Source organism: Eutrema salsugineum, unplaced genomic scaffold (assembly GCF_000478725.1).
Source record: "Eutrema salsugineum unplaced genomic scaffold, Eutsalg1_0 scaffold_4, whole genome shotgun sequence".
Lineage (NCBI taxonomy): Eukaryota > Viridiplantae > Streptophyta > Magnoliopsida > Brassicales > Brassicaceae > Eutrema > Eutrema salsugineum.
This window is the reverse complement of record NW_006256686.1, coordinates 3,713,797-3,741,001: the sequence shown is the minus strand read 5'-3', so window position 1 is coordinate 3,741,001 and position 27,205 is coordinate 3,713,797. Positions and strand designations below refer to the sequence as shown.

The 27,205-nt window shown below is 33.9% G+C and overlaps 4 protein-coding genes across 4 annotated transcripts; 1 reads left to right on the top strand and 3 right to left on the bottom strand.

Moving 5' to 3' along the window:
- Positions 1–1,240: 1,240 nt before the first annotated feature.
- Positions 1,241–2,824, bottom strand: LOC112084381. The gene has a single exon (XM_024153502.1). The coding sequence runs from the start codon at positions 2,822–2,824 to the stop codon at positions 1,241–1,243; it is 1,584 nt and encodes a 527-aa protein (XP_024009270.1).
- Positions 2,825–3,227: 403 nt separating this feature from the next.
- Positions 3,228–5,308, top strand: LOC18013976 (pentatricopeptide repeat-containing protein At2g29760, chloroplastic). The gene has a single exon (XM_024153874.1). It carries the CDS (start codon positions 3,228–3,230, stop codon positions 5,274–5,276), a length of 2,049 nt encoding a protein of 682 aa, XP_024009642.1. The 3' UTR covers positions 5,277–5,308.
- On the bottom strand, positions 5,283–9,310 carry LOC18013888 (altered inheritance rate of mitochondria protein 25). The gene is made up of 12 exons (XM_006418465.2): positions 9,097–9,310; positions 8,453–8,839; positions 7,981–8,067; positions 7,740–7,781; positions 7,570–7,614; positions 6,768–6,833; positions 6,618–6,674; positions 6,460–6,521; positions 6,090–6,210; positions 5,800–5,877; positions 5,607–5,713; positions 5,283–5,504 (listed from the first exon to the last, which is right to left on the bottom strand). Exons 1-12 carry the CDS (start codon positions 9,202–9,204, stop codon positions 5,474–5,476), a joined length of 1,191 nt encoding a protein of 396 aa, XP_006418528.1. The 5' UTR covers positions 9,205–9,310; the 3' UTR covers positions 5,283–5,473.
- Positions 9,311–21,392: 12,082 nt separating this feature from the next.
- Positions 21,393–26,900, bottom strand: LOC112084380. The gene is made up of 8 exons (XM_024153501.1): positions 26,837–26,900; positions 26,581–26,760; positions 26,381–26,489; positions 24,924–25,573; positions 24,126–24,543; positions 23,265–23,920; positions 22,107–23,168; positions 21,393–22,027 (listed from the first exon to the last, which is right to left on the bottom strand). The coding sequence occupies exons 1-8, from the start codon at positions 26,898–26,900 to the stop codon at positions 21,393–21,395; spliced, it is 3,774 nt and encodes a 1,257-aa protein (XP_024009269.1).
- Between the last annotated feature and the right edge of the window lie 305 nt (positions 26,901–27,205).

The window sequence follows — 27,205 nt, the reverse complement described above, 5'->3', positions numbered from 1 at the left end:
TTTATTATACCCGACTGCAAGAGTTTCAAGCTCCTTCTGATCCGAACACCATCTACCTTCATCATCTTGTAGCAGCTCTATTCGATTTCGACGCCTTCGAATAATAGTAGATGTGTGAAAATAACTTGTATTGCGATCCCCCAAAGCTATATACTTTTCTCGTGACTTCTGGAACCAAATCACCTCCTCTTGTTCCATAACCACATCAAGTTCTTTTAAGAGCTCCTCTTCCTTCTTTGACAAGTCATCAGTTTGATATAAATCCAACAAAACCTGTATGCTTTTTATTTCCCCTAGAAGCTTCTCCTTCCGCTTATTAACATCCCCAAATATCTCACGATTCCAAACTCACAGCTTATCCTTCAAACCGTTTAGAGCCATCTGCGTTGGCACCTCCGTGTTCCAAGAATTCTTCACCATCTCCTTGAACCCCTCATGCTTCAACCACGCAGCCTCGAAACGGAAAGGACGTATTCTCGGGTTTCCATTTGGCTGTGGTTCCAATTGTAAAAACAGAGGGTTGTGATCCGAAGCAAGCGATGGCAAGTGTGTGACCACGGCTTCTTGCCATCTTACTCTCGCAATCGCATTATAAAAAAACTCTGTCTAAACGTTTTGCAATGTATGTATCCGCTGACCTTCCTCTCTTCCATGTGAATTTTGGGCCCTTAAATCCCATATCAATCAGCAAAGAATCATTAACCCATGCACCAAAAGCCAACGAGTCTTGCGATAATCTTCCATTACCCCCGGTTCTTTCGTCTAGCCTGATTATAGTATTGAAATCACCACCAACTATAAGCGGCTCTGGAATTCCTTATATCATATCACTCAACTTCTCCCACAGTCCACTCCTTCGGCTCACACTAGGTGCTGCATATACCACTACTAAATGCATTCTCTCCATCCCTTCTCCAACTGTAGCGTGTATGAACTGATTCGAGGACTCGATAATGGTAACAACTCCCACACTATCTCTCCACAATAGCCACAATCCTCCGCTTTGCCCAACTGCATCCACTCGGAACGAGTTCTCAAAGCCAAGTTCCCGACAAATCCTTCCTGCTCTATCTCCACCAGCATGTGTCTCAAGCAAGGCGAGAATATCCGTATTGTTTTTCTTTAACATATACCAAATCGCTCTTCTAAAATTGGGTTTATTTTCCCCCCGACAATTCCATAATATTATATTCATCATCAAAAACAGATGTATTCGTAGATGAACTACCGAGGCAACACATTATGCAACACTCAACTCCATCGCATTCGATGAAGTTGTTTGCTCATTCTGCACTCCCTTTCCTTTCTCTTGTTCAGCCTTGGCCATAACTGGTGTTACCTGAGTTGTAACCACCTCAATACCCTCAGTAATACTCGTATCTCCCATTGCACCGTCCCTCTGTTTCTCGAGACTACCTTCCTTACGTTCCACGCTAACACCTTCCACCCTTAATCGTTTTCCAGAGCTTGATCTCTCGACCTCTTCCTGCCTCGGTCCAAAGACAAATACTCTGGTGGGCCTGTTTAATTGTGATCTGGTTCTCGGCCCATTCGATGTTGACAAATTAACAGGTCCAGCCCTCTTCCCTTTCAAATTTCCTTTCCTGCCGATAGTAAATTGCTTCCCAGATCCTTCGGCATATTTGCTAGATTTTCCATTCAAAAACTTACCATTCTCATTGGGATTTCTCACTAAATGATTTTCCTTATCCTCATCCGCAACCAAGGCAACTTCCCCTTTTCCCGCTTCAATCATCTCTACCTCAAGATTTCCAAATCTATTTGATACCCGAATATTTTCTTGCTCCGATTTACTCGGTATCACTTGGAGATTACGTCCAACATCTCCGGTTGACTCTCCGGCTACAAACACCACCGGATTAGCCTGCTCCTTTGATCGCCGATTTGGCCTCCTAACTGTGATAAATCCTTCTTCTTCCGTCCCCTCCTTCCGTGTCTCCACAATGGCTTTCTCCATAACTGGGGATTTCTGCTGCGGAACTTCTAATGATGGACACCTATGCACCAAATGTCCGTAGATTCCACAATTCGAGCAGATGTTCGTCATTCCTTCATACGCAACGTAGTATCTCTCATTGTTTATTTTGACCGATCCTTTAAGGGGTTTTCTCAAATCTACTTCCACACAAACCCGAGCGAATCTTGCTCTCTCAAGATTTAACGTCATAACATCCACTCTCACCGACTTTCCCAATCCCTTCGCTATACCCATCAATATAGACTTGTGATAAAGATTAACCGGTAAGTTCGACAAACGAACCCAAACTGGAGTTGTGACAATTGCATCCCTTGTAGGATCGAACTCTGGTGACCACGCCTGAACTATGAGATATCCACCAAAAGCTCTCCATGGACCCCTGGTTAAAGCCGCTAAATACTCCTCTTCCCCAAATCTCACCATGAAGAATTGGCGCGGCAAATCAACCACATACATCGTTCCTCTCGGCTTCCACAACTCTCGAAGTTTCCTCGTCAGAATTGCGATAGGGACACTTCTCCCCAACACTTTCACAATCATGCAGTTCTTCCATAGTCCATTCATCGCCTCCAACACTTCCTCCCCAACTATTATTTCCGGCTCTCCATCCTCATCATTCGGAAATTCCACCCTCAATCTCGCCTTGACAAACTTCTCATCGATCATATCCTCCGGTGCCATTCTCCCCACTACCTTCATCCCCGTAATCTTTGCTGCCCATGAGACCGTGTCATCCGGCGATCTTTCTTTCTCCGTATAGTCCATCATCATGTCATTGAAATCCTCTGTCGCCCTAGGATCGTCTGTTACCCTAAAATCGCCCATTTTTTTTACTTGTTATCTTCAAATTATTCACTAATATATACTTAATTTTTGATTAATCTATCATATTAAATGAATTAATCTTATAAAGTATATTTTACCTCATATTTATATGATATAGTTTATAACAAATCATAATTAGTTTTCAAACATTTATCTTTCAAAATACATACAACTTTGAGAATATAAAGTTTTATAAATTTCCTCTTTATAAAATTCAATTTCCACAAATTGTACTTTTAAAAAACTACCCAAATTTCTTTTATGAATATTGATTATGATTTATAATTATTGCATATCATTCAATAAAATAAAATATAATTTTAAAATTAATGCTGTGGCTCAATCAATAAGTCCAGATATTCCAGTCCGGTTCCCATCTCCAAACTGGATTTGAAGCTTCAAAATGCAGAATCCAGCAGCGGTGGCGCCGCCTTCCTCCGTCGTCCACCGTCAGTTAACAATCTTCATCTCCTCGGAATCCATAAAAGAAGCTAAGCAGCTTCACTCTTTATCTCTCAAAACCGGAACTTTCAATCTCTCTCCCGTCTCTTCCCGCCTTGTCTCACTCTACACATCCCAACCAATCAACGACCTAATCTACGCTCGCTCCGTTTTCGACACAATCCAAAGCCCTTCTCTTCCCTTATGGAACATGATGATCAAATGCTATGTCGAAAACCACCGCTCGCACGACGCAATCCGTCTCTTCTGCGACATGCTTACCGAATTCCCGCCGGATAACTTCACATTGCCCTGCGTCGTAAAGGGCTGTTCTCGTTTGTGTGCTGTTGAAGAAGGGAAGCAGATTCATGGGTTTTCGACGAAGCTCGGTTTCGGGTTTGATAAGTTTGTTCAGAGCAGTTTGGTGAGCTTTTACTCGAAATGTGGCTTGCTTGATTGTGCACGCAAGGTGTTTGATAAAATGGGTGAGAAAGATTTGGTGACTTGGAATTCTTTGATCGATGGGTATGCTCGTAGCGGCGATGTTGAAACCGCGAGAAAGTTGTTCGATGAAATTCCCCGCAGAGATTCGTATTCTTGGACTGCGTTGCTTCACGGGTTTTCGAAATCGGGTAAAATCGAGGCAGCTAGAGATGTGTTTGACAAGATGCCAACAAAGAACTTGGTTTCGTGGAACGCGATGATTAACGGGTACATGCGATCAGGAGATTTTGAATCTGCTTGTGAACTGTTTAACACCATGCCTGAGAGAAATTTGATCACATGGAACTCGATTATTGCAGGATACGAGGTATACGGTCGGTTTGAAGAAGCTTTGAGTATGTTTCTCAGAATGTTACAAGAGGAAGAAGACGATTTCATCAAGCCTAACAATGCAACCTTCACGAGTCTAATCTCTGCTGTGGCTGCATCTGCGATTCTTAGTACCGGGAAATGGGTTCATTCGTATATGGTCAAGAACGGGATGGCAATCGACGGTGTGATTGGAACTTTACTGATTGAAATGTACTCCAAGTGTGGAAGCATCGAGAGTGCTTTAACGGTATTCACATCAATACATAGAAAGAAGCTAGGTCATTGGAACTCGGTTATTGTCGGGTTAGGGATGCATGGGATGGCTGATGAAGCATTGGAACTGTTCAAGAAGATGCAAGAGAGTGGTATCAAGCCAAACACAGTGACATTTGTTGGGTTGTTGAACGCTTTTAGTCACGTTGGATATGTGAAGGAAGCACATCTCTACTTTGATTTTATGGTGAAAAAGTATGGAATCGAGCGTGAAATCGAGCATTACGGTTGCTTAGTCGACGTGTTATGTAGAACGGGCCGTCTTCAAGAGGCGAAAACTGTTATCGAGGAAATGAAAATACGACCAAACAAAGTAATCTTGATGAGCCTATTACGAGGAGCAAGGATGTTTGTAGATACAGAGATTGGTGAATACGCAGCTCATCGGTTAAAAGAATTGGCTCCGGAGTGTTATGTTGCTCTGTCGAATATGTACGCAGCTGCAGGAAAATGGGAGAAAGTTTCGGAAGTGAGAGAGACGATGAAGAAGAAAGGGATCAAGAAGGAAGCTGGATGGAGTTTGATAGAGAGAAAAGGTGTGATTCACAGGTTTATTGTTGGAGACAGATCACATCCACAATCAGAGGAGATATATGCAAAGTTAAAGGAGATGAGAGAGAAGCTGAAAGCAGCAGGACACGTAGCAGATACTAGACAGGTTCTGTTACGGATTGAAGATGAGAAAGAGAAAGAAGCTGAATTGGAGTTGCATAGTGAGAGATTAGCTATTGCTTACGGTTTAATCAACAACAACAACGACAAGAGTCCAATAAGGGTTGTCAAAAATCTTACGGTATGTAACGATTGTCATTCTGTAACTAAGTTCCTGTCTCGTATCTATCAAAGGGATATCATTGTGAGAGATAACAGTAGATTCCATCACTTCAGAGACGGATTATGTTCTTGCAATGACTTCTGGTGATGGTTCTTTATCCAGAGACATGTATATTATACATACCCTTCCAAGTAATCATCATTATATGAGAAACCGAGTTATATTCAGATTATTCGAAGTTACATTTACGCTGGAGTTCATAAGAGTTGAAACGAGAGATTCTAGAAACACAACACAACGCTCAAATTTTCGGAAAAAAGAGATTGTGAAAGACTGACATCTACCTACTCGCCCACCGCCATGAAAGGGATTCCCCTGCCAACAACAGTTAACATCATAATTTCAGATAAAACTTGTTGTATCATTGTTGTAGCTATTAAGAGATTAAATAAGCCAAAAAAAAAAGCTTCTACTTACCAGCCACCATGTCTTGAAAAGTAATCATTATCTAGTGAGATAGCGAGTGCAACGGCAACAGCTCTTTCCGACAAAGTCAGTGGCCGTTTCACTTCCAACTCTTCTATCTGTCATGAGTTTGCATAAGAAGAGCTTAATCTAATCTCTACTTCAAATTAAACAACCAAAATACAGCCTCACGAGTAAAACCCACCGCTGTAGCAGGGCCGGTTTTGGATGCATCATCAGATTTTCCAAATCGGATCGCATATTGTCCAGCATCTGTTAATATCTGTATCACATAATATAAGAAGCCATTTAGACTTTTGATCTCCAATGTGTCTTCTAGTCTACATGGATTAGATTGAAAACATTTCAAGATTTTCAAAACTTATTTGGTCATCACAATAAGCCTATATGTTTTAAAATTTCTTCTAAGAGATTCTTCATTTGGCTGATCTTTAGTTTGCAACCGTGGGAGTGCAGGAGTTAAAGAACACAAACCTCAAAGCCAAAACCTCTCCAGTCACGATCTATTTGGGCTAACACTTCACCATCAGCACCCTTAATTGTAAATGTCCAATTCCAAAACCCAGGATTTTCCACCACTGCAAATTGGTCGTTCCTACAAACAGCAAATGTCACATTACTTTATCCGTCCCAGGATGTATCAGTTTAACTAAGAGCAACACGTATTGATTCCTTGAACACCAAAGCCTTGCTCTGTAAGTCTGTATCATTCTTAACACATATAAGATACAAGGTCTTTTTCTAAAGGGATATCCGATAGGTCAATCAAGTTTTTGAAAAAGCCAATGAAAAGAAAGCTTAGAAATATACACACATGAGAAGAAATTTGTATTGAATTTGTTACCCCAGGTATAAATCATAAATTCTTCTCCATAGATGCCATCGGCGGTGAACTACACCAATTTCCTACACCAGTAGCAGACACACGCAAATGAGCCGAAACTGAACATCTAACGTTAAATTACTGTTTTTTACAGAGCTTTAAGTGATACACAAGTGTACCTTTCCATCAATCTCAGCATATATTGAACTTGTGATCCACCAGAAAGGTCTACGAACCTAAATGATGCAGATGAATTACTTTAGCTCAAACAAATCGAAGACTTATCTTTGCTGCAAAATGCTCACACAGTAGAATCCAAGAGACCTTACCCGGAAAAGCTCATTACCCAAAGGATCAGTTATGGAAGCAACAAAAGGCCGCCTGGTACGAAGCAGCTGCAGAAATATTTAAAATCATATGGAGTTGTTTTCTCTAATTTTGGTAGACACAAAGTTACTACTATCATGATATGTAATTGACAAGATACAACTTCTCTGAGCTACAAAAGTATACACACAGGTTTCGTCTTACTGCTTCGAGGTGATGCAAACTTTTAATGGGTGATGTTACAGTTTTCTGATTAACAGGCTTAAGAATTGATTGAAGTCGCAATTTCTGAGAACTTCCTCCAAACATAAAAATAGGAAACTAAAGACTAGATAAGAACACAATATAGCACATGTAGTTGAGGAAAAAGTTGACAGCTGGCAACCGGATTATCAATGAGAAACAAAATTCTCACTGAAAACCTTCTTGAGAGAAGAATGTTCAAGCAACAAATTAAAATAATTTTGCTGAAGAATCTAAGGCATTACAAAAAAGGTCAAGCCTCGACAGTCAACAAAGTTAAGCCTAGACAGTCAGATTTAAGCCTAAAAAATCAATTTATTCAAAAAAATTTCAAAACAAACTTGACCTGACCATTCATATGCTCATAGAAGGAAACAGAGTACGAACATGCTAACCGAGGATATTCACAATCACTTAGCCAAGGCAATGAAATGAAACTAACATGTCAAAACTTACACTGCTCGTTGATATTAGCCAGTTTACAGTATTGACACATAATGATACTAATTGAGGTATGAACACAGAAAATTAAATAACTAAAGCTCAGAGTAAGAATGTGACCTGCCGCGCAATTACATGGCTTTGCTCCCGGATAGACCCCACAGGCTATGAACAAAGAGAGAAAAGAGGGGTTTAAAATACATAAGAGTTGATATGAACTAAAGTCTCAGGTATCAGTGGTGCCCTCCACACTAAAAAGCCCGGAATCTATGCGTTGAGATATCACTTACCGCCTCAGGGTAGCAAACATCAACTACAGCATAGCGATTTTCCTGCAGAAAGAAGAGCAGGTTCAAAAAAAAAAAAAGAGAAGAGCAGGTTACACGAGTGGCAAAACAGCTACACGACTACACGTGGGACAAAGGAGATGAAACAATGTAAGACTTACATGCATTACAAAGTTAATTCATCAGAAACAAGCAGCTGTATTACAGTCAAATGAAGAACAGAAGAACTGACAGAAAAAAATACCTGTTCAAAACCAAGAACCAGATTTGCCCATTCAATGTCCCTTGTAACCAGCAAATTAGACCGAGCAAGTAGAGTTGCAATTTTGGCCTAAGAAGAAAAAAAACAATTTTATAATTTCCAACTCCTACATTTCCAGAAAATCAGGAAGAAGAAGAGTACAATGAGCTAAATTCCTACCTTCTAAGGAAAAAAAAAACCAACAATATATATATCCAATTAACACTGAGAGAAACTGGTCAGAAAGCCCATACTTGGTTCCATGTATACAAGTGACAGAACAACTTTTTGTTGTTCAGTTTCAAACCAGTAATGCACAGAGATTAAGTGGCACCCAACAAACACGCTTTTGCACTAACAAGCGAATAAATTAAGTCACAGACACACTTCATACATACAAGAACTTTATCTCAAGCCAGAGATACAAAGAAAGTATTTTTTTACTATAGTAGACAAAGCAAAGATAATGAGTCACCTCATCAGAACTTGTAGGCTTCAGAAGACCAGACATAGACTGGCTAACCGGTGGTTGCTGCGGTGTAGGCTTAGCTTGATCATAATGTTTTTCATCAGACTGTGCTAAAGAAGATTGCTCACCAAATGCATTCTCATGATAATTTCTATGCTTATGAGCTTTCCGGTTTCGCTTTTCCATGGCCTTTAGCTTTTTCATATCAGAAACCCATAGCTGAGCCAAAAAATCCCGATCCAAATGAGGGGAAGTATCACCACCGCCATCGCTGAAAAATCGCAAAAACGAAAACGAGACTTGCTCTCGTTCAACAAAGCTTCCCTGAAGACTAGTACTTCTCCACAAGATAGCATTTCCTGCTCGAGAATACAAGTTCTTGTTCCCACCGACCTGTATAAACACCATATCTTCGCTTAATCAGAAAAGGATCCAAAGATCAACACAGAAGAAGCTGTATAAACCAAAACTCAAATCTCTACGAAAATACGCCCAATCCATAAACAGTTTCGATTGAGGAGGAAAAGAAAAAGAAAAACCCAAACCTAATCAAGCTTTATATGAAGAAAATACATTCCAAAACAAGTGAAGCGATTGTTTATCATCAATTAGGAAGTAGAAATTTCGAAATTTCGGGTGTGAGTAAATACCGAGTCGGAGAAGGGAGAAGAACAGGAGACGGCCGCCGTAGCATCGCCGCGGAGGTGGGAACTGGATCGGAGAAGAGAAGAGACGGTGCGCTTCGAGAGGCAGAGCATGACTTCCGAACCTTCTAGAAACGTCGGGAAATATTTAACCGATCAATTTTGCAGGCGGCGATAATTAAAGAAAGTGATGAGTAAAAACGGTCGCTTTGTTTTCCCTGGCCTATGGGAGCCGAAGTTTGTTAATGTTTATTTCACTTAATAAACTTTATTTTATTTTATGAAAAAAATTGGTAAAATGGGCAAAATTCGTTGTTTATTTATTTAGGATATTTTTTTTTTAAAATAACCTTAAAAAAACTAAATCTTCTAAAAAAAAACTATTCTTTTTCAATCTGACAAATTTAGCATTTTCTTCATTAAATTCAGAAAGCAAACCATAAATTCTATTTCTTCCTCTAAACTTCAGAGAAAACCTAATTCTATGTTTTTCAGAGAGTAAAAGATAATACGCTCTGAGAGTAAAAGAACAAGTATCACACATCAGTTAGGATAAGTTCTTCAGATTGATAATCAATTTTCGTTTGGGTAAAATATTAGTGTGAGAATTCAAAATTTAATTTGAAGAATAACCAATTTCAAGTTTTGGGTTTTGAAAAAAAAAATTGAGGGTTTTGAAATCTTTTCTGCTCAAGTTATAAGTTTTCTGCGAAAATATCTCTATATTATTATTTGAGTAGACATTTTAAATATAACTTTTATTTTGTAAAATATTACATGATATGCCATTACAAATAACAAAGAATAATTAAAATAGGAAAGGATATAGTTGTCTTTCAACTCTACTGCTAAAAATATGAAAGTCTTTATTTCTCATTTAATAGAGTATATTTATTATTTAATTTCTAAATTCAAAAATATAATAGTTTTTATTATTTTTATTTTCAAATGATATTATAAAATATATTTAATTAAAAAACGTGAAAATAAATTTTTGAATTTAGAAATATTATAAAAGTCAAAATTAAAAGTTATGAAATCAAAAAAAGTGGTGAAGTATTTTTATTTCAATAATTTGCTACATTTGATTGATTATATACAAAAATACTTTTTTAGTTATTTTACTAAAAAATTGATATGAAAAATTAATTTTTAAATAAAAAAATTTGTGGTGATATGAGAGTTATTGAACGGTAAATATTAAAATTAATTATTAAATTTAATCTAATACAAACATGTTCAGTAAACGGGTTAGTTCGATATGAACAGATTATAATTTTAATTTTTTAATACCCAAAAAAAAATCTCAAAATTCAAAATATTAATTTTTTAAAATAGGTAATATATTCAATGTACTAAATTATATATATTTTAAAATTAAATATAATTTGTTATATATTTATTTATTATATATCAAACCTAAGTATAAAGAATATTATATTATTTTCATATATAGTTAAAAAGATAAAATTAAATTTTTATAGTTTGTGAACAGATTATAAATGTCAATTATTAAACGATGCAAATTAGAGTTGATGATTATAATATTATAATTTTTATATATTAGCCTAAATAATATTTTAGTTTAGTGCCAACGGGTTTAAAACAACTTATTTTGCTTTACACGCTTATAAAATAACTTCATATACGGATTAACTCATTTTTTATAATTCAAAAATATATATATATATATATATATATATACAGATTAACTCATTATTTAAAATTCACAAAAATATTTTGTGAACTTTATAACAATAACTGTTTTTACAAAATAACTGTTTTCATAAAATTATTTAAATTAATTAAAGATTAAAAATATATCTCCGCGCTATAGCGCGGGTAAATCCCTAGTACATGTACAAATGTGGACAAGTCTTTCCCTAAGAAGTTTCTTAGGATGATTTTAGGAAGTCTTTTCTAAAACATTAAGAATCCTTACTAATTTTCAATTCAGAAAGGATTTGTTATAGCTTAAAAAGATCTTCCTGAATCTTAAACCTTCAAAGATCATGTTTTAAATATTTTTTTACAAATTTTGAATGTATGAAATGTTTTTATATTTGTTGTTTGACAAACTTTTTCATTTAATCAAGTTTAAGACATTTGATGATGTATGAAGATGATTGAATGCCATTAAGAAGCAAGTAGACTTGCAATACTTTTGAAGAGTATGCCAATTCAGACCGAAAATAATTTGTTTAAATTTTAATTTCTAAAATTTTAGGCTTGTGTTTGATCTGGTATGAAGATGTTTATGTTATTTTCTGTTTTCTCAAAAGATTCTTTAGTTTTCAAACATATGTGTTGCTGCTAATTTGACAAGTAGAACTCGTTTTATGTTTATTTGAATGGAAAAATTGCAAAATATTTAAAAAATTTCTGAATTTAGAATGTACTAGGTATTTGCTCGCGTCGCGCAGACACAATCATCATATAAATCTTATTATAATTTGATTATTGAAATTCTTGTAACATAAACATCACATTTTTATTTTCAATAATTGAGACTAAAATATTGTATAATAAGATCCAACACACAAGTTTTAAGTTATATAAATACTTATACAAAGAAATAAATCATACAAATACTAAAATAAATCATGTAATAAGATCCAACACACAAGTTTTAAGTTATATAAATACTTACAAAAAGAAATTAATAAAACACTACTCTATTAAGTATTTATTATAAGTTATATTTCCGTCTTGTGTCTAAAATGTGCTCCACCTCTCTCAAATTCTAGAGGTTTAAGAGACATATACATACTATAAGATTATTGTATATACAAAACTCTCCGATTATAATTTCAGATTACTTACTTTCTCTTAAAAATCAGGGCATCATCCGTAGTGGGATCAAGGAGAAGATGGGAAAAACCAATTGCTTCATGTGAATGGATAGTTATTTCATCTACACGTATAAAATTATTATTAGGAAATATACATGCAAAATAAATATAAAACATATATTGCACAAAATGAAAATAATAATGACATATGCTTGATTATCCATACCTTCTTTTTTATTTACACTCCAATCGGTTAAGACAGAAACCGTAAAAGGACCAGTGAATCTTTTGGTTCTTTCTTTGATATCAGCGGCAAAGTCCCCGTATACGATGCATTTCAACTTCACATCCCTTTGATTTGAACAATTTAAGTTACAAACTTTGTTACCAAGACATAGTGATCGTGAGAGAAAATAGAAACTTACTCGAGATCTGTGATGGTGAAAGTTATTTTCTGAATAATATCTCCATCATGGTTATTCTCTGTTTCAATGTCGCTAACATTTTCCATCACTCCAATGAGATCTACAAATCAATTATGAGAGAAATATTTATCATAAACGAAATTCATTTTTTTTCCTATATATGTACAAATTTATATATGAAATCACTGAAACGAATATTAGAAGTTAATCTTACCAACAGGATATAACTGAGCATAAGGAATTCTGTATATCTCACTAAAAAGGACAAATTTCATGAAGGGATCCATTGTCAATGGTCGTAGACTTGAGACTTCTGTCCCAGTAGTGAGAATGATCTGATAATTGTGTCTCGTTGTTCTTCCCTCATTCTTCCATTCAGATGGTATCAAGCCGAATTTAGACGATTCAAGCCATCGTCCTTCGGTCCCAACACGGTTAAAATATGGAAAGGCAAGGTTAGCACATGAAGCATTAATTCTACAACCCTATATACAATGAAATTTGCAAAGAGATCAAACAAACAATAAATATAGACAAAACAGTTATATATTCATATTAGATAACACTTACATTTTCGTCGACTAAAATGAAATCCAGCCCTGGTAAGCCTTGACGATCAGGTTTATTCCATCTTTTCAAAACTTTGACACGGATTTTCCAATCTCGTCTCCATGCATGTAACTCATCAACAAAGTTATATGTAGTCATGTGGATAATGTTTTTATAAAGCCAAAGAAACAGTTGGGGAGAAGAATTGCTTTGTTGTTTATTTTTAACAATGGATATGAGGAAATGAGGATATATATATATATAACACCCAAATAACGGTTATGGAAAGTGTCACGTGAATCAGTGCATTTTACGTATTTTTTAAATTAAAAATTCTCCATTTTTGAAAAATTGCAACTTATGATGAATATTCTAGATAGATTATTGGTGAACACTGTTTATCTGTTAAAGGAATAGTCGAATTTTTGTTACAACACGAAATTTTTTGACCCATAAGATATATAAAAATATTGGGCTCAGATGATATATAATTTAAGTGTAACATAATAAACCGTTTACATCAAACAGATTTAGAATCAAATCAGTTATATATGTTATTGACATGCTTTTTAATAATCCAACACGCGCTATTTTTTGACAGAACATTATTAAAAATATTTAATATCGTTTATAATCCAATTTATTAGAACAATGTTATTTTTATCCAATGACAATCCTTCATAAATAATCAACTCACGATAGCACATAATCATACTCCAGTAGTAAATTTCCCAAAACAATGTATATTATATCTATAAGGAGTAATTTAAACCCAAATTAGAATAAATTATTATTTATCAATAATCGCAAAACAGCCTTGTAAATACAAAAGTGTCTAGTACAAAACTAATAATATATATGTGGATTATCGATTTTGAATCCTTTTAGTCGGTCCAATCCATTAGACATCTGTATCCAGCCCATATAATCTCTCTCTAATCCTGAAATTTCAATAACAAAATCATGTAGATCTAAATTTATGAAAATATTTTTTTTTTCATAAGTCAATTTAAACAACACATAGAAACATACTTACCTATTGCGCAAGGTTAAAACTTCATCAATAGGTGAATCAGTGATAAAACGGGACACACCATCATCATCATGATCCTTGATAGACACATTCTCTAAAACATATATATTGGAATATTGTTATGTTATATACAACGATTTTATAAATAACATATTGATGTATCAGCAGAGAACATACCCCCGTCAATTGCTACACACCAATCGGTTAACACACATATAGCAAAGAGACATTCATATTCTCTACACTTATCTCTTATTTCAGTTGCCAACTCACCGTGTGCAACACACTCTAGCATAAACTCACTATATTTTGACAAAGAATGTAGTTAATAATTAGCTAGTTAAACTTCAAAAACATATAGTTTGAGATATACTTACTCATCATCTATTATCTTAAATCGAATTGATGATGAAGTCGTTCTATCCGGGTATGTAATAGTAAAATATCTAGCATCTTCGACGACTCCAATCAAATATGCGATTGTAATTAGTCAAAATAAAGACATTAGTGCGAACTATAAATTTTGCATTATAAGAAGATACCAAAATATTCTTACCAATTAGATAATAATGAGCATCTGGGAATTCATAAATCGAGAGGAATGATACAAAATTATAGAACGAATTATTTGTTAATGGTAAAGCTGGTGAAATCGTTGTTCCCTTTGTCAGTGTAATAACGTAATCATGTTTTGTAATATTTTGGATATTAGTCCAGCTGTAAGGATTCAAAAGAAATCCAGTCAACATAAACCATTGATCTTCTTCGCATATTTGATTGAAATGCTCCATCATCTGATTGTTTAACCGAACATGTATTCTACAACCCTAGAAGTTTATACGATAATATTAAAACAACAAAAGAACAAATTAGTGTATGTTAAAACAATAAGCATAACCAATAATAAATATCACAAATATCATTATAGGTTAATGAAATTTATCCTTTCATCGACCATAATGAAATTTAGACTTCGATTATTGTCCGAGTAATTCACCACCCATTTTTTGAGTATCTTCACTATAATTCTCCAGTCAGATCTTTGAGAGTCCAATTGACGAACAAAATTATAATCCACCATTGCGTGATGACTATCGTTTAGGGTTATGCAATTTAGAGTATATTTATAAGAAAAAAAATATGATTTTATATTAATCTATAATCGAAATTAAGAATATTAACATTTCAAAATAAATATAGATTAAGGAAACAATATTATCTTCGAGTAAAATAAATAGATATATATATATATATTGAGGTTTTTCTGTTTAAAATTATGTTAATATTCCAGTTCTCATTGTTATCAATTCTTAAAATTGTTTATTATAACACTATCTATATATTTTAAATGACAAATTTATTGTAAAGAAAATTTAAATTAGCTAAATCATAAACATCTACATATATATTTTAAAGATGGTGACTTGTTATCGTGTTCAAGAACGCGTAAATTCAACCAAGTAATTATTTCTTCAGTGAACAAACAAAAACAACTGTTTTTAGATTCTTATTTTTTCTTTCATAGATGCTAAAATCATATTATTTATAAAACATAGTGTTTAGTAGAATATGATAAAATCAATAACCAAAAACCAAAAAAAAAAAACGATAACAAAGATAATAATAAAAATATAAATTATAGCTAGTACATATCTAAAAAAAAAGAACTGTTTCCATGCACTTCGTTTCGTATCTTCACCAAAATCCTGAAATTAATATTTAAGAATATATGTAAACAATATAGTACTACAAAAAAACTATATTAAGGGAGTAGGGTTAGTGTCATAATAATTATCTTACTTTGCCCGAAATTCAAAAACTTCATCCATTCCAGGAGCAATCATGAAACGCGAAAGACCTTCTTCTTTGTGATTTTGGATAGTAATTTCTTCTAATAAAAAAGAATCAATATGCACGATGCTATCTATAAATTCAAATTATTTAGATTTATATCAAATTAAAGGGTATACCTCCAGTTCTCGTAACACACCAATCGGTTAAAACACAGACGTCAAATGGACCATTATATCCTATGCATTGTTCCTTTATGTCAGATGCTAATGAGCCATGTGCGATACATTCCAATGTATTATCCCTTCAAATTACATAATAGAGTTATTGTAAAACTAAATTATCATAACAATAAGCAATAGAAAATAAAAAGAATGCGCTTACTCATTGTCTTTAAGACAAAAACGAAGTGTCAGGACAATTTTTCCATTTGTCTGCACAACTGGTATGAAATCGCTTACAATGTCAAGTACACCAATCAAATCTGAATACACACACATATCAGTAAAACTACAGCGAATTTTTCAAAAAAAAAAACAAAAAAAAACAAATAAACAATATATGATTATACTAACCAATAGGATATTCATGAACGAAAGAATAATTGATAATCTGTGAAAATTGTACGAAACTGAGGAATGCCTTATTAGATATTGGTATTATATGTGAAACTTTTGTGTCGTCAGTCAGAGTAATCATAAAATCGTGTCTAGTTATCTTATCGCAATCAGTACTGACCAATCGGTTGAGACTAAACCGAGATAACATAATCCAGTGACCTTCATGGCAAACTCGTTCGAAATACTCGAACATCTTATTGTGAACAATTGCCTGAATTCGGCATCCCTACAATATAAGAAAAAAATATAGAAATTATAGAAACAATAAAGAAATATATAGAATCAGAGATTTAATACTAAAGAGTTTAGTTTATAATAAAACTAACGTCTCATCGGTCATAATGAAGCCAAGACCTGGTAATCCCTGTGGATCGTTCACGCTCTACTTTTTCAAAACTTTAACCACAATCCTCCAGTCATCTCTCCATCCATTCATCTCATGAACCAAATCATAACTAACCATGTTTGTCAGATGTTTAGAGAGAATAAAATATCAGAAAGTAGTTATGTTATGTTGCATCGAGTCTTTATCAGATCATCTATATATACACGTTAAGTTTTTTAAAATATTATTACGCATAATGATGACGATTCATTAGAAACCGTTTACTTGAACCGAGTTTTTTAAAACGATTTCCATTATCCGTTATATATATATATACATATATATTAAATATAAATACAATATGATCACAACCACTAAAAAACAAATTATCTATAACTTTATAATTTTTTAAAAATATAACAAAACACAATCTCTATATGTATATCTTCTTTCTATATGATTTAAAAATTTGTTTTAATTCGAAGACAAAACATATGTGTATATTAATGATTTCATACCGATAAATCATTGTTAAATTAAGGAATTCATGATTGTATTATTATTTTTTTATTATTATTTCGATATCCGAATATAATTTGGTTATTAAGGTATCTAAAAATGTAGATATACTGGACCCATTAATCAATCATGACTTAATATTATTGATATAGGTATACCAGATATTATTAAGCAAATAAACATCTAAACATTAAACGAATCTAAATCTCTACAAAAATATTACTGATTTCGATTTTCCTGAAAAACCATCAAGACTAAACACGATTGGGTCCACATCGTACAATATCTTTACTATCACGATCATTAAAGTTTTTTATGAGGTCTTGGAAAAGACAATTATAGTTAGAAGTCTATTGAAAATTTATGACGACTGTCAGTACATTTTCCTATGACAAATAGTCGAAGTATATATATATTTCTTAATATGTTTACCTTAGGCAAGTATCCTGATTTATAGTATGTTTACTTTAGGCAATTACTCTGACTATACCAAAAATAATGTAAATATTTTCCATAACAAAAGCCACAGAAATCTTATAAAAAGGACATAGCCTGACATCGAACCTAACAATATGAGCTATATAAAACACATATAATTCATAAAATATAGTTTGATAATACATCACAAAATTAATATATAAACAATAAGAAAATATTAAACAAAAGCACTGATCTTAGTTTTAAAAGCAGGCATAAAATTACTTAGTAATGAGTTCGAGAACACAAAGAAGAAACAGTGTAAATAGAAAGGCAGAATAGAGGAAATCTACAAATAACATCAAACAGTCGATGCTCTCGTCTGTAGTTGGTTCCGCCTACGAAAGTGATAAAAAGTCATTACCAAAACGTTTTAATAAACATTGAAACAATAATATATATAAAACCCAAAATTTTAAATACTCACATCGCTCTAAATGCATCAACTTCTGCATCGACAAGATTATACAAAAAATCTGAGCATAAATCATTAGATCGGAGAACCACAGACTTCTTATCGACTCCTAAACAACAATAGACAAAAGTTTTATTCAATATTCATATTTTAAGACATATATGAGAAAATATGTATATACCTTGGCCATTTGTCATCTTCCAGAACCTTAACACCCAGACAACCGATTCACATGTGTTTCTCAGATATACATCATGGAGATTTATTGCTAGAGAACCACGGGCGTAACATGCTAACCGACCTTCTCTTCTGCCACAAGAAAAAATAATACGAAAATTAAAATATTTGGTTAAGACTTTATATGTTAACAGTCTTTTACATATAAATCAATGGACATGATTCATAATACCGTGCATATACTATCTCAAATCGGAGATAAGCGAGATTCTCTTCATAAGCATCATTATTTGCATTGCAGAGTGGACCCATATTCACAATAATTCCCATAACGTCTGATAATAAATGAAATAATAAATTGAATTTAAATCTATTATAAAACTTAACATATATGTTTAGAAATTATCATGCACACCGATAAACTTGATTAATTCTTATAAAAAGTTAAAGATGAAATTCTTACCAATCAGATAGTCAAAAGGAATGGCTCGATACACAATATCATAAAATCGGAAACAATGAAGATACAAATTGTACGACCTCGTTCGAATAGGGGTGATAATAGTGACAGAAGTTAACTGCAAACGATGTTTATTGATCGTTGTAAGCATTGATCCAGTAGCTTCTTTAACATGAAAGTTGAAAATCCGAATCCACTGTCCCTGTTTGATTTCTTTCCAGCGAGTGGGGAACTCGTTTGGCATAATGGTTGCAGCGATCCGAGTACCCTAGAAAAATAACACAGCCAAAAATAATCAGTGAATAATAAATAGAAAACATAAAAGAATAACTTCAAAAAAAGACACATACTTTGATATCAGACAAAATCATCTCGATAGTATTTCCGAAGAATGTTGAATGCTTCCAGAACCTGACCACCTTGACAGATATTAACCTTTCTGTTTTGTAAGTATCCAAACATACAACATCGACAACATCAGACATTTTAGAAACTTTTTTTTTCTTTTTTTCGATCGAGAACTCTGAATAAATTTTATAAAGAGGAAAACTAAAAGTGACGGAGTATGAGAAAGTGTGTTAAATATGAAAAGGACAGACTATGCAGTTGAATAAGCAGTTATTCTTTCTTATAAATTTATTTTTGTTTGAATTATTTTAAAAGAAAAAATTTGAACAGTTACCATTTCAAGCTCCTTATTGTCAAAACCAACAACAATCCCACTAATTTATGTCAAGACACTTCCATATCGATATTGACCGATTTGTTCGTTTCACGTGCTAAAGAGAATATATTCCATGTTTTAAGTTTCACCAAAGATACACACAACCTCAATAAGTAAATATACTATTTTACTAAATATAAAACTTTGCTAAATTGCAACACTTTCCATAAAATAATATGACCTCTCTCTATAGCTTATGTTATTTGGACAATTTTATGTTTCAATATTTTAGGAAATGATATATTCATACAACATCATAACAAAAATGACATTTATGTGGACTTATATGTTATAACTTTATGTATCTACTTGGGCAATTTTCCTTAAAATTATATAAAACAGGAAACCTGGAAAGTCAAACGGTTATGTGCAAACATAAAGTCGCATAATCTTCCCCATAAAGAAATTGAAAAATGAGAAAATTGATTATTATTGCACACCTTATAAATATTGACTTGAGAGTTTCTTTTCAAAAAACTTTAAAATATTTTATAAGTAGCCTTATCGTTTGTGAGAGCATTCATAAGAACATGGCGAACACAAACGAAAAAAAATTCGATGAAAATGGCTTGTTGATCATCAATCCCCCACCATTGGTAATGAGATTCGGTGTCGTGGAACCTAAGTCACCACCTTCAACAACAGATTCCGAGATAGAGCAAGAAGAATTATGGGAACAATTACATTTACTCACTGCATCAAATCAGAAAGCCAAACAGAACACTCCTCAGGTAATACATCCTATTCACTAAAGTTTATTTTAATCATGTCTTACACAATGAATTGTAAAATCTGTATATTCTACTTATGGAGGATGAAAAAGGCAACACATCTAATGAGACACCCCAATCAAGTTGCACAAAACGAAAAACACGACCTAATTCTAGATCTGGAGATAGGGTTGAAGTGCATGCGTTGTGGTTTTGTGGAGACAGAAATTCGACACATGGATACCGCCGAATGGGTACGTAATCATAAATATATTTAGATTAATAATGAAAAGTTGTCTAAAATCTATGTTATTGAGTTATTATATTTTGTTATTGATTGGCCATTGAACTCTATGTTTTAGAAACAATTCATGTTTAAATATAATATTGAGTTAGTTTAAAGTTATATAATTTTACAATAATTTAAATTGGATTGTTTGTGTCTGTGCTTAAAGGGAGAGGAGAAAGAACGTAAAAAGAGGAGGTCTGGAGTTTAGGGTTTAGAACCATATCAGTTTCAAATCAATTTCATGTGTTTTTGTTTTTCCTGTTTGCAATGACCACTTTAAAGACAATATGTACTTGGTTTTATTTTCTAAAAACTATTAAGTTTATTTCGATGACATGATAATTTGGTTTTGGAGCATTCTCGATATTTATAACTACGTGATAATGTTCATCATCTGAAATGTCAATAGATGCCCAATAATATGCTACAATTTAAGTTTCGATAAAATATATTATCGAATTGAGTTTGTCATTGGAATATCCGACTACAGTTAAACGTCAGAAATCAAACCATTAATAAAAGAAAACATTAAGAAACCTGCTTAATTGTACATGGTGGAGTAATATATATATATATATATATATATGAAAAAAACGAATCAGATTGATAAAACCGACTATATATACAACTTCCAATTTATATACAATATTTGGGTTCAATAAAAATAATAGTCGATACCCATATCCATTAGTAACATCCTTTTGGTGTAAACCAATCAAATATAATGTAATATATGTGCTTTACAAACCCATTTACGATAATAGATAATCTAAACTTAATACATGATATAAAACTATTTTCTCAACAAAAATGTTTTATTCTCTTTTTATAAAACTTGATACATCAGATCCAACTTAGTGAAAAATCGAAAAACATCAAATCTATTAGTAAAACTATAAAATTGAACGTAATGGTCTTATATAATAAAAAGAACTAACATATTTCGAGATACATAGAGACAACAAACCACAAAACAAAACACAGTAAAAAGAACTATCATATCTTGTCAAAAACCTCCTTGTAGACGACATTCAATGTTTTGCTTTGTGGTTTGTTGTCTTTATCGGTGATCAATATCTTCAAACCTTCTCTGGATGTAACCCTCGATACAGCGACATAGAGTTGCCCATGAGTAAATACCGGCCTTGGAAGATACAAACCAACCTTTTCGAGTGTCTGTCCTTGGCTTTTGTTTATAGTCATTGCAAAAGCTAATGTGATAGGAAACTGCTTGCGTCTCATCCTGAAAGGAAGTTTCATCTCCGAAGGAGAGAGGAATATCCTAGGAATCAGTACTTTCTCACCAACCTTGCTACCTGTTATTATCTGAGCCTGGAGAACATAATTAGCCATCTTAGTAATGATGAGTCTTGTGCCATTACACAACCCATTCTTAGGGTCGATATTTCTTAGAAGCATTACAGGAGTACCCTCTCTCAACTTCATGACATGATTAGGGAAACCAGACATCTTGATACTATTTAAAAACTCCTCGGTATAAATCATATTGTTTGAACCACCTTTATTCTTACTGGCTACACTCTCCGAGGGTACTTCAGATGCATCATTGTAATTGACAATTTCTTCAGCCGTATCAATGCTATCACAACTAAGATAGGTCCTTTCAACACCTGTTATATACAAAACAATCGTTGTATTATATAAATATAAACAAATAAGTTAAGAGGAACTAAAACAAAATAAACATACCTGACAACTTTGAAAGCATGTAATCATTTATCGTATCTACATCATCGTTTCTTGGACTCAGTATGGCACGGTCTTGGAAAAATTTAGGATCAGTCTCTTTCGAAAACGAACTCCCATAAATTTCTTTGACGATCGTTTTTATAGGATCTTTACAGTCTTTAATCAACAGATCATCAGGAATATCAATCACGGCTTCACCACTTCCATCATCATTTATCGGTCCATCACCAATGTCTAAGATCCACTTTGTAAAGGCACGTTCAAGCATCGCACGGCTATTATATCCAGCTATAAGTCGCATGTTCTGTGTAAGTCTCAATACTCTACATTTGTACCACAGAGGTGACGAATTCAAAGTGACCATAAGTATCTCTGTCTTCCCGGCATTTGGAATCACTGACAATATTTGCCTGAAATCCCCTCCTAAAACAATGACCTTGTCACCAACGGGCTTATCAACTTCTAATATATCACGCATCGTTCTATCTAGAGTCTCGAAACAGTCTTTACTCATCATCAACGCATCATCCCATATAATGAGTTTAGCAATCCTTATTAGGTCGGCAAGATTCGACTCCTTCTTGATTGAACAAAAGGTAAACTTATTAACCACGATAGGGATTGCAAATCTTGAATGCGCAGTTCGGCCTCCTTCTAATAGCAACACAGCAATCCCACTCGATGCAACCTTAAGAACAACATCACCCTGGGAACGTAGAGCAGATCCTAATAGACTCCACAAATAAGTTTTACCAGTACCTCCAGAACCATAAACAAAGAACATACCTCCTTTGTTCTTATTTACTGCTTCTAGGATCTCATCATAAACACTTCTCTGTTCCCTGGTTACAGTGGCTAACATCTGCTTGTTTCTAACTCTAAGAGTTTCGCGATTGTAATTCCTCTCATCCCGAATAAGAGGATTATCACGTGACTCCAAAGTAATATCTTCAGGAAACAGCATAGGTGTGAATTCTTTTAAAGATCTCCCACTTACACGTAAAAGAAGTTCCATTTCGACCAGAGTAAAGTCTTTAACTTGCTCCTGAGATAGACTAACAGCTACACAATTTCAAAAAAATTACAAAAGATAAATTAGCTATCAATATCTTAAAGATATATAATAACAACAACGCAAACAATAACTATACGACTTACTTTGATCCCTGACAGCCTTTCTGTAATTATATATGATGTTATCTGATAATACCTGCCATGTAGCATCCCAAACTCTAGGAGGAATGGATATACTATGAGTAGTGAGCAGGATCACAAAAAGACGACGGAGATAATTGGCAGAAAGCCACAATCCGGCCTCATTGATGGCCTCAATATATTCTTTGTCATCATTCAATAATCCATACGCATAGCAAGCGTCTTTGAACGAAGAATGTAGAACTTTGTTGACCGTTTTTATATCGTCAAAACTACGTGGTCCTTTGACTAAATTAAGTAGAAGCCTTAAATAATACGCTTCACCTGCCCCAATGGGTACGTACGTGATTCTACCAAGAGTAACTCTCCTTGATCGTGGTGTCCATATCCTATTTGGTTTATTCCACACAAATCTCGTAGGAAGTTGCGCATAAGTTAACGTCCTCGCCAGTTCATACTTATTGTTGCACTCCATCCAAGCAATAAATTTTGACGTACCAACTGAGACACGATTAATAACCTCGTCACCTGGATCATCCTCGTTGTATATGACCATTTGCTGGTTTGGTAAATGAAAGGGTAGTTTAACTACAGAAACTGTGCGATGGTGAGTATGATTACCGAAAATTCTCCAGGTAGACTCCGAAGGTGCTACATACCTATATAGAAAGACATTATTAAATAATGGAAGATTGGAATTTCAAAGATATAAAATATGTGAACAAAATGTTTAAAACATATCTACAGTTGAAGTGTTTCTTAATCTCGTTTTCTTTATCATCATTCTTGATAGTTGCACGGATGTAGTCAGCACCTTTATGAATATATTTGAATAGATACTTTACTGATCGAGACTGTACACACCATTCGACGTTGATATGAGCCCTATAAAGCAGTGTGAGGCTCCTATTATAAGGAACCACAAATCTATTATCACATTCAATACCCTTTTTAACGATAACTTTCTTGTCTTTACGTTGCCTGTATATAGGATATCCAACATCATCTATTTTAGTGATCGGACTGAAAGGTTTTGGAAAATACTTTGTACATTTTCCTTCAGCCATGCAAACACTATCCTTATTCAAAGCACCACATGGTCCATGCATCATGACATCTCCTACTATCTCATACAGCGCTGGAACAATATCCTTGTCAGGAATCTCAGCACATATTATCTTATCAATGTCATCACCAGTTGGTAGCTTGTGACCAGCCTCTAAAAAAAGATCGATGTGTGTATGAGGTAGTCCCCATTTTTGAAACTCAATCGTGTAGATCGCTGCAACGAATAAATTGTAGTTTTTAAAAGATTAGTTAGCATGATCATCTAGCAATGGTATGTTGCTAAACGAAATAAGATACTTAGTTTAATAAAACATACCGGCTTTTACGACATCTTACACATTTTCTTTGGTGAGTCTGTGCATGAGATCATCTAGTTTCATCTTGAACACTCGCATACATATATCTGGCCTATCCTCTTGCTTCAAGTTATGTCTTTTTAGGTGCCTGGTAAGCTCAGGCCATTTGGGATTACACGTAAAGGTTATGAAAAGATCCGGAAAACCAAAATGCTGGCAAGTAGTCATTGCATCTAGATATGTTGCACCATATACCTTGTACCACCAGTATAAGAAGAAGGTATAATAATACGTTTACCCTTGTCAGAAAGATCAGTGTCACCTTCATCAACAATTTTCTTTATCTTGTCATAATTTTCGCAATGAAGTTTAGACTGATTCATTGAAATGAAACGTAGTCTATTAGTCTCAATCATCGTGTACGCATCCACTAAGAACTGCTGGAATAATCTTCCAGATAAAGGGATGATTGGTGACTCGCCAACCCTCTTCTGTATGCGGAAAGCAAAAAACTCTCTCATAGTAATATGCAACCTTTTCCTCATTTGGGTATGTACAAAACCAATATCGATACCAAGTCTGCACCCGTCCTCGCCATAGGGAAACAATAATGGATATTGCAAAGGCAGATACGCAGGATGTAGTTCACTGATCCTTTTGAGATTCCCAGTCTTTTTACACTCGATGATGATATCACGTGCATCTATCTCATGATCGAAATCATTAGGTATCAATGCAGCAACCTCATTAGTAGCTGGTAGATTCTCAGTCCTTCCATCACTTTTCCTGTCACGCTTTAAAATTATCCTTAACCGGCTTGTATCATCGTTAGGATCAAACCTTTCTCGAACGTTTCGTAATGCATCCACATGTTTGTTATGTTTATCTAGCATATTTTTTATTTTCTCAACAAGCTTCTCTCGCAATTTATCAGTCGGTCCTGTTTTCCTATAAATTTTTTAAAATAAATTGTTATGACAGTTAGAACCACATAACATTTAATAACAATACATATATGTTTTAAAATTGATCTCAATAATTAAATTAAATATAAACCAAAAGAATAATAATCATACCCATAAACAGCTATTCGGTTAGATGTTTCATTTGCGGTATCATATATATATAGCTGTAAAAAGGCTAGTTCTTTTCCAGGAGGTGGTAGCAAATCCCCTATAGAATGGTAGTTCTCCCCACTCATCTGGAAAATGTAAGGACATTTCCCGTCGTTGATTTCTTTATTTATTTTTCCTCCAAGAGAAGTGAAAGAAAACATCATATTATACGCCCGGATAAACTCACGAAAGTGATCACGCAAATCACCATCATTATACATCAATGCTAATAGCGAATTCGGAGGGGTTTTAAGAAGTGGAAGAATGACTTTACCCTGACCACAACACATGGAGAATATAGGCTTCCCACGACGATATCGTTTCCCCAACCTCTCTCCATACCACATATAAGCCTTACAATTACCACATATATATATAGGATCACCATCGTCGTAATAACCTGATTAGAATACTATTCATTGCTTAGTATTAATTACAGGATAGTTATATATTATGTATTAAATGATATATATTAGTCCAATGAAAATCATAACCTCCATCTTTCAGACCATGATTAACTGATTCCAATAAATCTGTTCTAGTAACAACGGTCTCACTTGCATCCTCATCACAAGAATCAGAGGATTTAGCACGTTTTTTGGGTCTTCCTTTCTTTTTATTACCAGGCGTCGGTTCTTACATATCCTCACTTTCCGACATAGAGTCTTCATCATTATCCCTATCGGACTCAGAATCAGTAGCAATAAAGCAAGCAAACTCTTCGGTGTTGATAGAAGTAGCCAAAAGATCTGTTTGTTTTTTTAACGGAAAAAATAATAAGTGTAAAACAGGCATATAATTATTTATCTACATTGTAATTACTAAAAAAGAAGATCAAACCAATAGCTTCTTCTCTTTTTCTCCTCTCACGCATGATATGCATTCTTCTCTGTTGTGCATTACGAATTCCCTGGGGTGTTAGATCAGGAACTTCATCGATATTGTAACGAAACAAACCTCCAAGTTGGTCAATATCGGTTATACTGGTAGGAGCATATCGTGCGTTCTTAGCATTACCACCTACAAATTCCAGTTAATAATAAGCAAATTTATAACACGTGAATGTTTTAAAAAGGTAATTTACTTAAAATATCACCTTTATTTAGAGCAATCGACGAAGATGAACCTTTTTTCCGAGGACGCCCAAGCTTACGTTTCATTTTTTCTGGTGAATAACACGAAAAAAAATGTGTGATCTAAATACACAATCATTAACAAATTCTATATATATAATATTATATTGCGCGATAATGCGAAATATACATTTTAGCTTCTCATAATAAAATGAGATTTTGGTAATAAAAAGAATTTCGAAATAGAAAATCTCACGATAATGTTAACATTACTTATTCTTCGCGATAATATGCATATCTTCTCTCATGCACCATAATACTCCAATATCGAAAATTTACATTTTTCGTGATAATGTTAAAATACTATTGAAATACTTCTACATTACAATAAC